The 12999-nt window shown below is 34.7% G+C and overlaps 2 protein-coding genes across 2 annotated transcripts; one reads left to right on the top strand and one right to left on the bottom strand.

Annotated features, from left to right (window-relative positions):
* Positions 1–5477: 5477 nt before the first annotated feature.
* Positions 5478–7031, bottom strand: LOC141482785 (uncharacterized). Its single transcript, XM_074176589.1, has 3 exons — positions 6478–7031; positions 6197–6418; positions 5478–6139 (listed from the first exon to the last, which is right to left on the bottom strand). Exons 1-3 carry the CDS (start codon positions 6646–6648, stop codon positions 5894–5896), a joined length of 639 nt encoding a protein of 212 aa, XP_074032690.1. The 5' UTR covers positions 6649–7031; the 3' UTR covers positions 5478–5893.
* Positions 7032–7126: 95 nt separating this feature from the next.
* Positions 7127–8746, top strand: LOC141482784 (uncharacterized). The gene is made up of 2 exons (XM_074176588.1): positions 7127–7683; positions 7983–8746. The coding sequence occupies exons 1-2, from the start codon at positions 7267–7269 to the stop codon at positions 8241–8243; spliced, it is 678 nt and encodes a 225-aa protein (XP_074032689.1). The 5' UTR covers positions 7127–7266; the 3' UTR covers positions 8244–8746.
* Positions 8747–12999: the final 4253 nt, after the last annotated feature.

Genomic DNA, 12999 nt, shown 5'->3' with positions numbered 1-12999 from the left:
TCAAAACATCCCCTTCTGTGCAAAAACAATTCTACTTTAATAGGTACAAAGGCAGCCTTAAATATTGAAGATCAATTCCTACTAGACTACTTTCCTTATTGTTTCCCTTTCCATTCTATTAAATGCAACTAATAAAAACTTGAAAAAAAATGCAGTTACGAAGAGTATGGAAAAGTTTATCTTCACCTGACTTAGTTTAAATCAAAATGAATCCATTTTTTTATTAGAATGAGAGAAGTTTAGTACGACAGTAATTTTATAATTCGGTGACTCGAATTATGAAATTACTTATCTGTCAATAACTAACTATCACTGACAACAGAAAATTATGGACCTTATATTTGATACATTTCAGACAAAATGAACACCCTCCATGCTCAAGGGCATAGCACTTCTTCGACACACAAAGTTCGGATTTATAGCAAAAGGTGGAATACAGTTAAAGTTTATTCAGTAATGTTTGATGCGGATATTCACATTTATAGTCAACAAATCGTGATCCAATATGTTTCAAATGTAACAATAAGTAAATTCACGGCCGAATGCGCTTTAGACATTGCATCTTTATTTTTTGTTTTGTGACATCAGAGCCAGACCCAGACCTCTTTAGCCGCTTAACGCATGGTCAGCAACTTTAGACAAAATGTTCGGTTATACATCAATCATTTGAAGCGCACAGGGGAGAAAATCCGTTAGTGGAAAAATGTTTCAAGAAAAACGTGTTTGAATGTTTTCCATTTCGTGGAGGCTCGAAAATGAACAAAAACAATAACGTCAAATTGACTCATTAACTTTTTTCAACTGAAATATGTAAGATAATCAGGAAATAGCTATTCTATGATATGAGTGTTGAAAGTAAGGTTTTATTTTGTGAGTGAAAAAGTTTGTGAAACGAGCGTAGCGAGTTGAGTAATTTCGCGAACAGAATAACACTTCCTTTCAACACAAATATCATAAAAAGTTTTTTGTACAACTGTCCAATATCATTTACAGCTCATACGTTTTATTTAAAGTCACATTTATAGTTCTTGCTGGTGTCTTGCTTAATGAAAAACAATAGTGAGGAATTATGTGTGCTAAAAGTGCTTCAACTGAATTGTTACCAAAAAAATCGGCTCAGCAGTAGGTAGGTAGTTTTCTTAGCTGGTGTAGACTAAAAAACTTTGAAGGAAATTTCAGCGAAACCGTCTTCTTAGCCTATTTACAAGAGAAATCAAAAATATGGAACTCGTCAACTTTGTGGAGCAAGTTTTCAATGATAAATTCGACTGCGCTCATTAAAATGATGTTAATACAAGCAAATATTTCAAAGTAATAGCATTATTAAAGCGGAAAAATTAAAGTTATAGGCCCAAAAAAACAAAAACTCTTACATTTGAACAAGTCCAGAGGTTTATAAATGAGGCGCCAGATGAACAATATTTGATGATAAAAGTTGCTACTATTTTCGGAATATATGGAGCCTGCCGGCGTGAAGAGCTGTGCCATTCATTAATAGAAGACAATAAATTAATGGATAATTCATTGATTGTTTAAATTTCAAATACAAAAACGAAAATAGGTCGTTCTTTTTGCATTGTTGGAAGAAACATTGACTATTTTAATAAATACGTTGCATTACGCCCTTCTTTTTATCAATCTTCAAGATTTTTTTCTGAAATACCTACTCAAATTATAAATGCAGTGCTAACCCAGGTGGTATGAACACCTTTGGGAAAATGCCCTTTACCATTGCTGAGTTTCTGAACCTCCCGGAACCAAAGGAATATACAGGTCACTGTTTCAGAAGGTTTTCTGCTTCTTTGCTAGCCAGAACCAGGAGCAAATATCACGAATATTAAAGAGCACGAAGGAGGAGCAGCTGAGGGTTACATCGATCAATCTATTTCTTATTAAAAGGCTATTGATGAAAGAATAATCCCAACAGCTAGCTCCAGCGTTACAGCATCGCCCTCTTCACTTCAAAAATTAAAGTTAATGCCCATGAAATTGGCATGAAATTGGCAGAATTTAATTGTATCTATATCTATTGTTCATAATAAAACTTCCTTTAAAATTGAATAATTATGTTTTGTTTATTGCTATTTGGTCGAAAAAAATCGTGTTGAAAATACTTTTAACACTCTACTTTGTAAACATCATCTGTTAATACTCTTGAAAACTATTAAAAATATCACTTTTAATGACAGTTGTACAAAAAATATTTGCGGTGAGTGGATACCATTAGCAGATTATATTAACCTTGATAAAAAAATAATATTTTATTTTTTCTGTCTTCAAATATTATTATCTGATTTTTATGTCAATGTGGATACGCCACTCCACTTTACAAACTTTGCAGTGGCTTAACAGGAGTGCATGAGTATTTCTTCTTGGAGTTTTTATTCTGACATTTTTGTTTTTGAAGGGCTGAAGATATATGACACCTAACAGTGATTACATTTTGTTTATGAATAGTTTTACGGTTTCAGCGAAACCGAAAAACTATTCACAAACTATTCAACTATACGAAAACACAGTTCGTTTTCACAACAAATACATTGTGGGCACTCCATATTTCACAGTGAGCCAATTCAATATTTATCTCATTATCAATTTTAACCTCAAATCGGGAATGGTTCTGTCTAATGTTAACACTCTCAGTGAATTTCAAAAATGAAAGCGATTGTTTTTTACGTCAGGTTGTTCGGAGTATTAGCCACATCGTTTAGTTTTCATTAGTTTGTGGTTTGTGTACTATTATCTGACGACTCATGTGCGTTTCTGCATCTTCCCAATTGTAAAAAAGGCTGCAGCATGTATGAAAAATGGCCTCAAAAACGGTTTGCATGTATCTAACACGTTACTACTGAACATGCCTGCAGATATTGTATAGTGAAATATGTTTTGCGATTTTGTAAACTGTATGGCGAAAAACTCACATGGTGCATTGCATTTGATTTTATTTTATTCCATTACAGTTTATTTATATATAATTTAGATATTATCACATCACTTTGTTTTGTTTTATTCTCCAATAATTTTTTCTGTACATTGTATACATCATTTCAGATTGAGCTTTTGATATATACAATTGGGTGTAAATCTGAGAATCAACAATTCAATTATGGTTCCGCTGAGACTTTTCATTAATCATTGATGAAACTACATGTATTCATTGTGCATTGCAGTTTATTTTATTTTATTCCACCACAGTTTATATATATATATTTTAGATATTATCACATCGCTTTGTTTTGTTTTATTCTCCAATAATTTTTTTTCTGTACATTGTATACATTTTAGATTAAGCTTTTGATATATGTGTATATATGTATGTGTGTACATGTATATGTATATGTGTGTATATAGATTTTATTTGACTACTTTATGTAAAAAAACATTTGTATATAGCAAGTCATGTCATTCATTATACAATGTAAAACTAGGAAGACTGTGTCAGTTTATAGTATAAATTCCTTCGTAATATGAATTATATTAATGAATCATACATATAGGTATGCCCACGCACTCGCACACACATACAGACTCCAACAATCTCAGTTGGAGATTGTTGGAATTGTACCACGTTTCGGCTTTGCTTTCTGCCTCTTCCATAGCAGTATTTAGGCTCAAAGTATCCTTGTCAAAGTTAACCAAAGAAGCGTCGTCTGCAAACATAATTATAGTTTTTGGAAATTTTAGATGGACAGGTCGTTTATGTATATAATGAACAGTAATGGGCCTAAAATTGAACCCTGTGGTACTTCATGCTTCACTGTTCTAAATTCTGATAGCTCATCATCCACATTAACGCACTGTGCTCTGCCAACTAAATACGCTCTCAGCAGCTGAAGTGGTGGACCTCTAATGCCATAGTATTTGAAATTTTTCACTAGACTATTGTGTGAGACACAGTCGAAGGCCTTGCTAAGATCGCACATTGTGATTCCCGCATGTTTACCAAGCTCAAGGCCTTCTACAATGTTCTGTACAATCCTACAGATAGCATCAATTGTTGAATAACTCCTCCTGAATCCGAACTGATTTTCGTGTAGGAGAGAATATTTCTCGAAATATTTAATTAATCTTTGTTTCAAAATTATCTCTATGATTTTGGAAAACACTGGAACTAACGAAATAGGTCTGTGTTTATCAGGTAATTTTTCGTTGCCTTTTTGTAGTATAGGAATAATTTTTGAGATTTTCAGTGCATCAGGAAACACTCCTTCACTGAAACATGCATTTATTAAAATTGTCATAGGAGGGATTAAAAATTCTATTGACTCTTTAATTATTATACTGTTTAGGTCATACTTGTAGAACTGATTGCATTTCTTCATTCGAGGTCACTGGTTCTGAATAAAAGCCTGTTATGACATGTGCAACATGTATAAGGAAGTCAGTAGCTTCCATAATAGAGGGCTGTAGAGAGTTTATCACATTGTCAGCTAGGCAGTGGTAAAAAATCTATAAATGTGTCTGGTTTTACACAAGTGGTCTTGAAGTTATTTTAACCTGAATTCCTCTCATAATTAATGAGTTAGTTTCCAGCTATCATTAGGTTTAGTGGTTGAGTTTTGTATGAAATTGCTAAATGCATTTTTTTTAATCATAGATTGCGAGTACTTTTGCTTATAGTAGTTGTATGCGGCCTTATCAATAGGGTGTTTTGTACAATCGTATATATTTTTTATCGTAGCTAAAGTGTTGCACATATTACGTAGTTCTTGATTGAACCACTTCAGAGTTACCTCGGTTCTTCTCTTTGGAAAGTGCTTTTCAACGAGAGATTGATAGGTACAGATTAAGTTCGTTAGTCAATTTACATGAAAATAGTTGGAATTTAGAAAATGATCATAATTTATCTGCCCAAGGTCGTTCCGGAATTTTTTCAGACTATGTTTGTTTATGAACCTCTTCCAAATGAAGTTTTTCTCAACGTTGGGTATACAAATAGCAAATGTTATGTACCTACTGTCCGTAATAATCTGATACTTAAGCATGGATCAACAATACCCGTATCCTATTCCTTATTTACTACACCACCCACAAGTAACATATGTTACTTCCGTGGATTGCAATGTATTTCTCTTCTACTTGTCTTGTATGTGAGCAAATAATAAACATATTATTATTTGTAAAAAAATATTATTTTACGTTACCTAAATGGAGTTGACAGTCTTGACGCTGGGTTATACTGACTTAGCTTTAGAATATGTCTTAATAATTTTTAACCTCGAAAAGCTACTTTCTACAGACGCAATTGTCACAAATCGTGACAATTGCGTGAAATAGTACTTTCACACACCGTTCACGAATCGTAAAATGTAATTTCACGCCCTTGTGCGTGAAATTATTTTTATTTCTGACCGGGATATTATAAGCTTATATCGTCATAGTTACGCTATCAATAAAGAGGGTCATAACTCCCTTGGGACATTATAGATTTTATAATTCCCTCTACCTTTCACAAGTAAAAATAAATAGAAATGAAAACTGAACCATATTTTATTTATTCACGTCATTACAAATAATAAATGTACAATTTTGAAATGTTCCCTGAAAATGACTTCCGCCACTGGAAACAATTTCTTCTTTTGTATGGCTGGAGCTTCTGTTCACTACAGTCGAGGTACCTGCCTCTTCTGATGACAAAGTAGACAACATACGCGCCGTTTTATTTCACAATTCGATGCTATCCTCCAAATACCCCTCCGCCACCGTGGAACTTTTCCAACCTCCGTGTCTTTTTAAGTTAGTCATAGTTGCTCCTGCATTGGCTAGAGCAGTAGCAGAAGTGCGACGAAGGCAATGTCCCGTATAGGAAGATGAGTTTGGCAATCCTAAATACATTGCGATTTTGCTGGGGATTTTCCCAAACATGTTTTTTCCAATTGGCTGAGATGTACATTTATTTTGTCGGAAGCTCAAAAAAAAATCGTTCAATACCTTTAGGACGCAAAGACATATAAAGTCTTAATAAAGGCAAAGCGGAGAATTCTTTTTCATCCACAACTGTAAATGTCTTCGATACACCAGTTTTACTTTCCGGTACGTTCACTACCATAACGGAATCCCGGTCCTCTATATCCGATATCTTCATATTCAAAAGTTCCTGACTTCTGCATCCTCCAAAATAACCCATAATCAAAACAACCTATAACCAAAAAAAGGAAATAAATACACACAAAAAGGAAAATAAGAAAAAAATTACCTTATGCAATAAATGAATGTCATTAGGAGCCTCCTTTAGGAATCTGATAACATCTTTAGGAGATAAAACAGCAGACTTTTTCGGCTTATAACTCTTACTCTTCCGTTTCAAAAAAGCCTGTAGTTCATTGAACTTGGTGATATCTCGTTTCTCATGTATAGTCACCATCGATTTTAGCATTGACCATTTAGTCCATAAAGAAATCGGACTATACGTTTCTGACTGAAACGAATAAACACAATTACTACCAAATCTACCGAAAAACATAGAAAATTCCTTACCAGTTCTTGAAAATATGCCAGAAATACAGTTTTAGTGACATCTTTTGGCATAACATTTTTCCGTGTCAGCCAGTCCAGATATATCTTGTATTCTTTTTGGTATACGGCTTCACTTTTCGATGGAATTAATGATTCTCTTGCTTGTTCAGCTTTTTTCAAAATATCCTCCATTATATTTGGGGTAGAAAACACGTTTTCACCGCAAACACAGCTTGATAACAAAGTTCTGTTTATAAACAAGTAACATAGCAACAACCTAGCAACAAGAAAACTCTACTATAATCAACGGTACCTGATTCAAATATACCGGGAAGGTAATGAATTGGTACATTTTTCCGTTTCAAAAATGAACAAAATTTTATTGAAATCGGTCAGAAATAAAATTATCTATGTACCACGGGAATTAATGAGCCTTAATAAACTCAGGCAATTGCTGTCCCTCGGGCCAGAGGCCCTCGGGACGCAAACTTTGCCATCGGTAATTAAGGCCCTCCTAATTCCCTTGATACATAAATAACTTTTACGCCCTAGGGCGTGAAATAAACCCATAAGAATAACATGGTACATTCAAGTGTTTTTATTACCAGTGCGTGAAATATACTCATAAGAAATACATTGTAGTCTGTCCATGAGACCTAACACCTGAATATTTCGCTGATAGGCGGCCTTAGTGCATCTTTTGTTTAAGAGCAGCAATAAATCATAAATAAACTGTCAAAATAGCTTGATCATTATTGTTGTGAGCTCATTGTTGAGAGTTAATTATTAATATTTTAACATTATATTATAATGGATTCTGATCATTCAGATATACGAAGTACCCCGCCGGATGTTATGGATGCAGCCAATGAGGCTAGTAAGACTTTATTACCCCAAAAATCATTGAGCGTGTATGAAAATACGTATGAGAAATTCATGGCATGGAGGAAAACAAAGAATATCAATTCATTTTCTGAAAACGTAATATTGGCATATTTGTCAAAATTATCCAAGAACTTTAAGGCAGCAACACTTTGGAGTAATTTCTCAATGCTAAAAAGTACCATCAGCATTAAAAAAAACATAAATATTGACTATCCTAAGGTACGTGCTTTTTTAAAAAGGAAGAGTGAGGGATATGTTCCCAAAAAATCCAGAGTTTTGGAGAAAGAACAAATACTGAAGTTTATACAAGAAGCTCCTGACGAAAAATTTTTATTGACCAAGGTAAGTTTAATGTCTCACGGTAGTATTAAATAAATAGAAAATAATATCTATAAATTAAGTAGATCCTAATAAGTATATAATAAGTATAGTTGGCCAAAACTATGTTAATGTGATATCTAACTATGATCTTCTAAATTATTTTAAATTGGGCGTTGAGAATCGCGTTTTCACACATATATTTGTAAATACGAATGGTTCTGCGGTAGTGCGTCGGCCTCGCGCGCCCAAGGACCTGGGTTCGATTTCTGACAGCCATAATCTTTTTTTAGTTTCTATATTGTAATTTCTTTTTCTTTTAGGTTATACTAATATTTGGACTTGCTGGAGCTCTTAGAAGAGATGAACTGTATAAACTGAAATTAGATGATATTGAAGATTTAGGTACAATACTCATAGTGAACGTTCATGATACAAAAACCAAAATCTCAAGAAAATTTACCATCACGGAACATCTTGAATTATACCGAAAATATACGGCACTCCGTCCGCAAAAATACGCAGAAAAAAATTATTTATTAATTATCAAGGTGGAAAATGTACCTGCCAGATCGTTGGTATAAATAAAATTGGTAAAGTTCCTTCGGTAATCGCAAAATACCTAAATTTACCTCATGCTGAACAATATACAGGCCACTGTTTTAGGCGGTCATCCGCCACGTTATTAGTAGAAGCTGGAGGCGATTGGCTTACCTTAAAAAAACATGGAGGTTGGAAATCCTCTGCAGTGGCAGAGCATTATATAGAAAACTCAATTACTCAGAAAATTGATGTGGCAAATAAAATTTTATCGCCTCAAAATAAAATTTCCTCAGCCCCTATCGCCACTACTTCTATCATCTCAACTTCCAAGTCAAGAAACACACTAATAGAAAAATCAAATGCTGCAGGTGTAAGTTTTGGAATGGTCACAGGTTCCAATATTACTATTAATAATCATTATTATTCCACATCAGAATGAAAACCAAAAATAATAATCTCAGTATAAGAATTAATTGTTAATTTTATAATATAGGTACTTACTAATTATTCTGAAATTCAATAAAGCTCTTAAAACTAATGGTGCTTAATTTTCTCTGTATGGTCGTAGAAAAAGTATAGTGTGCAACATGTGCGTGAAGACTTTTTTACACTCGCGTTGTTTGCGACACTCGCCTGAGGGCTCTTGTCGCAAATTCCGCGCTTGTGTAGGTAAAGAAGTCTATTTCACGCACTTGTTACACAATATACAATATTGTGAAATATTCACTAAACAGTTTTACAAAAACGCAACAAGTGATTCGCCATATGATGGCCTTTACAGTCAAGACACGCCCGAAGAAGCCATTGTATGACATCCCCCTACACATTCCAGCCAGTTATATGACGACACTAGTTTGTTAGGCCACATCTTTTGTTCATGCCGGAACGTGTAGCCGCCGCTCGTCGGAAAAATGGTAGACGTTCTAATCGAGCAACGTGTCAACGTGAAATCTTCAGTGAAACTCGGTTTTAAGGCGGGTACGCATATGAGCGGCAGTCCGAGGCCGAACCATTTACCTCGGATTCGGTTCGGCCTCGGGAAGACATAATTTTTTGGGGACCTGAATAGTGGACGCACGAGGCGTGGTACGGAATCGATCCATAAATGTGGTGAGCATTTTCATGTGTGCCTGTAGTAGTGCATAAATATGGCCGATTCAGATTCTGATGACGCTGAACGTGCTGCGTATTTTATAATTTCAAGTAGTTTATTGAAAAAGAAACAGAAGAAAAAACCAAAACGATGGTCATCGCAATTATATCTGAACAGAAAAAGACAGCTAATAACTGAAAATAGCACCGGTTTATCAAAAGAGCTTTTGGCCGATAATAAAACGAGTGGGCTCTTTCAAAATTTTACCAGGATGTCAGAAGATTTCTTTTTGTTGTTAAATTGTATAAAGCCAAGAATAGAGCGACAAGACACGTCGTACAGAAAGGCTGTTCCAGCATAAGAAGGGCTAGCACTGACTCTTGGGTTTCTTGCTACAGGAGATTCGTTTACAAGTTTGCAATATCTTTTCAAGGTATCCAAACAGTTAATTTCCGAAATAGTACCAGAAGTATGTCAAGCTATTATCGAGTGTTTGAGTGACTATGTTCAGGTAAGTCATAATAATAGAGACACTTAGTTAAAATAAACGTTTATTCTAAATGAATAGTATTTTGTCGACAATAATGTTAAAAAAAACATTTTGGGAAAGTGCCTAATCTAGTATGATTGTCGATAAAATATTGAAAACATAAGTAAAAATACAGGGTGTCCCTGGACTTCCTCTTTTCCTCTCGGGAATGTATAGATGGGGTCAAAATATCACCAGTACCTCATATAACTTTTTTTCCTAAAATCCTTCGTTACCAAGTAACGGGCCCTCGAAGTTACAAAATGAAAAATGTTTTTCTTTGATAACTTTTCAAGTGAATATTCAAAATCATCCAAATTTTGGTAATTGACTAAACAAATGAATTCCTTCGATGAGCTTTCATGCAGGAGTCAGTTGTTTTGCTACAAAGTCAGGAACGGACTACCCCCGATGGTCCACACCCCAAAACTTTGAAATGACAGATATTTTTCAACATTTTTCAACAAATTAAGGTTACTTGGACAATTTTATGAATAAAAGTACTCGTGTGGAAAGTCGATCGGAGCAACGAGTCTTGATAAAAATGTAGTTTCACTCGACGACATCAAACCCGCTCGTCCACCATTATTTGAAATGAATAATTATCAAAGCAGAAATAATAATGATAACGTTAATTCAACAACATTTATCCTGAGATGTCTACCATTATTCGAAAATATTAGTTTTTAAGGAAAATGGAAATGATAGGTAAAATGTTCATAACGAATTTTTATAATGCAAACACGTTTAACTAACGAAACTCAAGAGCCTCAAGAGCAAACAGAAATGAAAAATCCGCTACAGAAACTGCTCGATATGACCACCTTCTCCTTCTATACATTTTCTTAGTCTGCGAAGACACCCTCTCTGTACTTGAAATAACATTCCAGGGTCGTTTCGTATGGCTTCACAATGTAATGTTATTCTATTCAACAATGCATCTCTTGTGTGAATAGGTGTAGCGTAAACAAGGCTTTTTAGATGCCCCCACAGAAAGAAATCCAATGGATTTAAATCCGGAGACCGCGATGGCCATGAATATGGCCCACCTCTACCAATCCATCTATTGTGGAAAATATGGTTCAAATGGTCACGCACAATCAAACTAAAATGAGGAGGAGCGCCATCATGCATAAACCACATATCTCTTCGAGTTTGCAATGGAACATGTTCCAAAAGTCCATTCGAAGCGTTCTGAATGAACTCCAAATAACGTTCTCTATTCAATCGGTCCTGTAGAACGAATGGTCCTATAAGATGGTTTCCTATGATACCAGCCCAAACATTCACGTTGAATTTCCGTTGGTGTTTGGTTTGCAATATCCCATGGGGATTTTCTTCGGCCCATATATGGAGATTATGAGAGTTGATAACTCCATCTCTACTGAAACCTGCTTCATCAGTGAATAAAACTCGATTAATAAAAGTCATATCCTCTCTTTGCCTATCCATGAACCAATTGGCATATTCCAGTCGTGCTGGAAAATCTTGAGGTGTCATGGCATGTACCTTCTGGATGTGAAATGGGTGGAGCAGTTGTTCCCTAATTATTCTATGAATAGTGGACTTGGATGTATGGAACTGCTCTGATAGATTTCTGATGCTCATTGAAGGATCATCAGCGACGGCTTCCAAAATATTTTCCTCCAATACAACGGTACGTACAGTCCTAGGAGCGCCCTCACCACCTCGTTTTGGCAAAACTGTACCTACAATAATATCGAAATAAAACAACGTGCTCAAATTAATTATCAATTATTACATACCTGTCTCCCTCAAGCTGCGATCGACACGCTCGAATGTTTCTCTTGGCGGTACCGTTCGATTGGGAAAATGCTCGGAATACAGACGACGAGCTTCTGCAGCATTACAAAATGCTCGTCCATAAAATACATGCATATCTGCATATTCATTGAATGTAAACTGTTCGGCCATATCAAAAAAATTCAAAATATCCTATAGAATATTGACAATACAATGATAGTCATATGACAACGCACCACTCAACAAAACAAAATCGCATTCCAGTTTCTCATTTTTTATCAAAACTTTCTAAAAGGTTTTTTTGTCAACATCTGTGAAAGAAATGGAACATAATTATTTCCTGGATATTTTTCACCTGATCATGTGCAGCCGTTTTTGTAGTTCATTCGTTTGCTTTTTATTAGTATAGTAAATATTTTTTCCGATGTGCGTTTTTTCAGCTAAATTTAGATTCGTGTTAAAAAATTTCTCCCATAAAATTATAATTATCAGTGAAACTCCTCAACAGTTTAGCAGTGAAGAAGAATTTGAAACATTCGAATGTTGAGTTTCATGAGATTCAGATAACTGATCAACACGAAACGTGATTATTCCACACGTATTATGTACATACAAAATATGGAATGAATTCGATATTTCATAGTAGAGTAGCTTGTTAGTTTAAAAACACCACGAATCTATAGAACTTGATATTTCTTTTGAAAAAATATCTGCTATCACAATTGTGACTTAAACTTCCATATAGGTACTGTACTTTTTGTTTACGACTTCATTTTAGCATACTTTGTATTATTTCTGTTATAAATGTTGTTGAATTAACGTTATCATTATTATTTCTGCTTTGATAATTATTCATTTCAAATAATGGTGGACGAGCGGGTTTGATGTCGTCGAGTAGAACTACATTTTTATCAAGACTCGTTGCTCCGATCGACTTTCCACACGAGTACTTTTATTCATAAAATTGTCCAAGTAACCTTATTTTGTTGAAAAATATTGAAAAATATCTGTCATTTCAAAGTTTTGGGGTGTGGACCATCGGGGGTAGTCCGTTCCTGACTTTGTAGCAAAACAACTGACTCCTGCATGAAAGCTCATCGACGGAATTCATTTGTTTAGTTAATTACCAAAATTTGGATGATTTTGAATATTCACTTGAAAAGTTATCAAAGAAAACATTTTTCATTTTGTTACTTCGAGGGCCCGTAACTTGGTTACGAAGACTTTTAGGAAAAAAAGTTATATGAAGTACTGGTGATATTTTGACCCCATCTATACATTCCCGAGAGGAAAAGAGGAAGTCCAGGGACACCCTGTATAATACGCACGTATTTAAAAACAAAATGTGAGATTCTGCAAATCTAATAATAAATGATTACAAAATCAGCAAGGAACCGTCATCTCCTGGAAA

The sequence above is a fragment of the Leptinotarsa decemlineata genome, unplaced genomic scaffold, assembly GCF_025532065.1.
Source record: "Leptinotarsa decemlineata unplaced genomic scaffold, Ldec_3_MD MMD2_tig00001973_RagTag_RagTag, whole genome shotgun sequence".
Lineage (NCBI taxonomy): Eukaryota > Metazoa > Arthropoda > Insecta > Coleoptera > Chrysomelidae > Leptinotarsa > Leptinotarsa decemlineata.
This window is presented reverse-complemented; position numbering and strand designations above follow the sequence as displayed.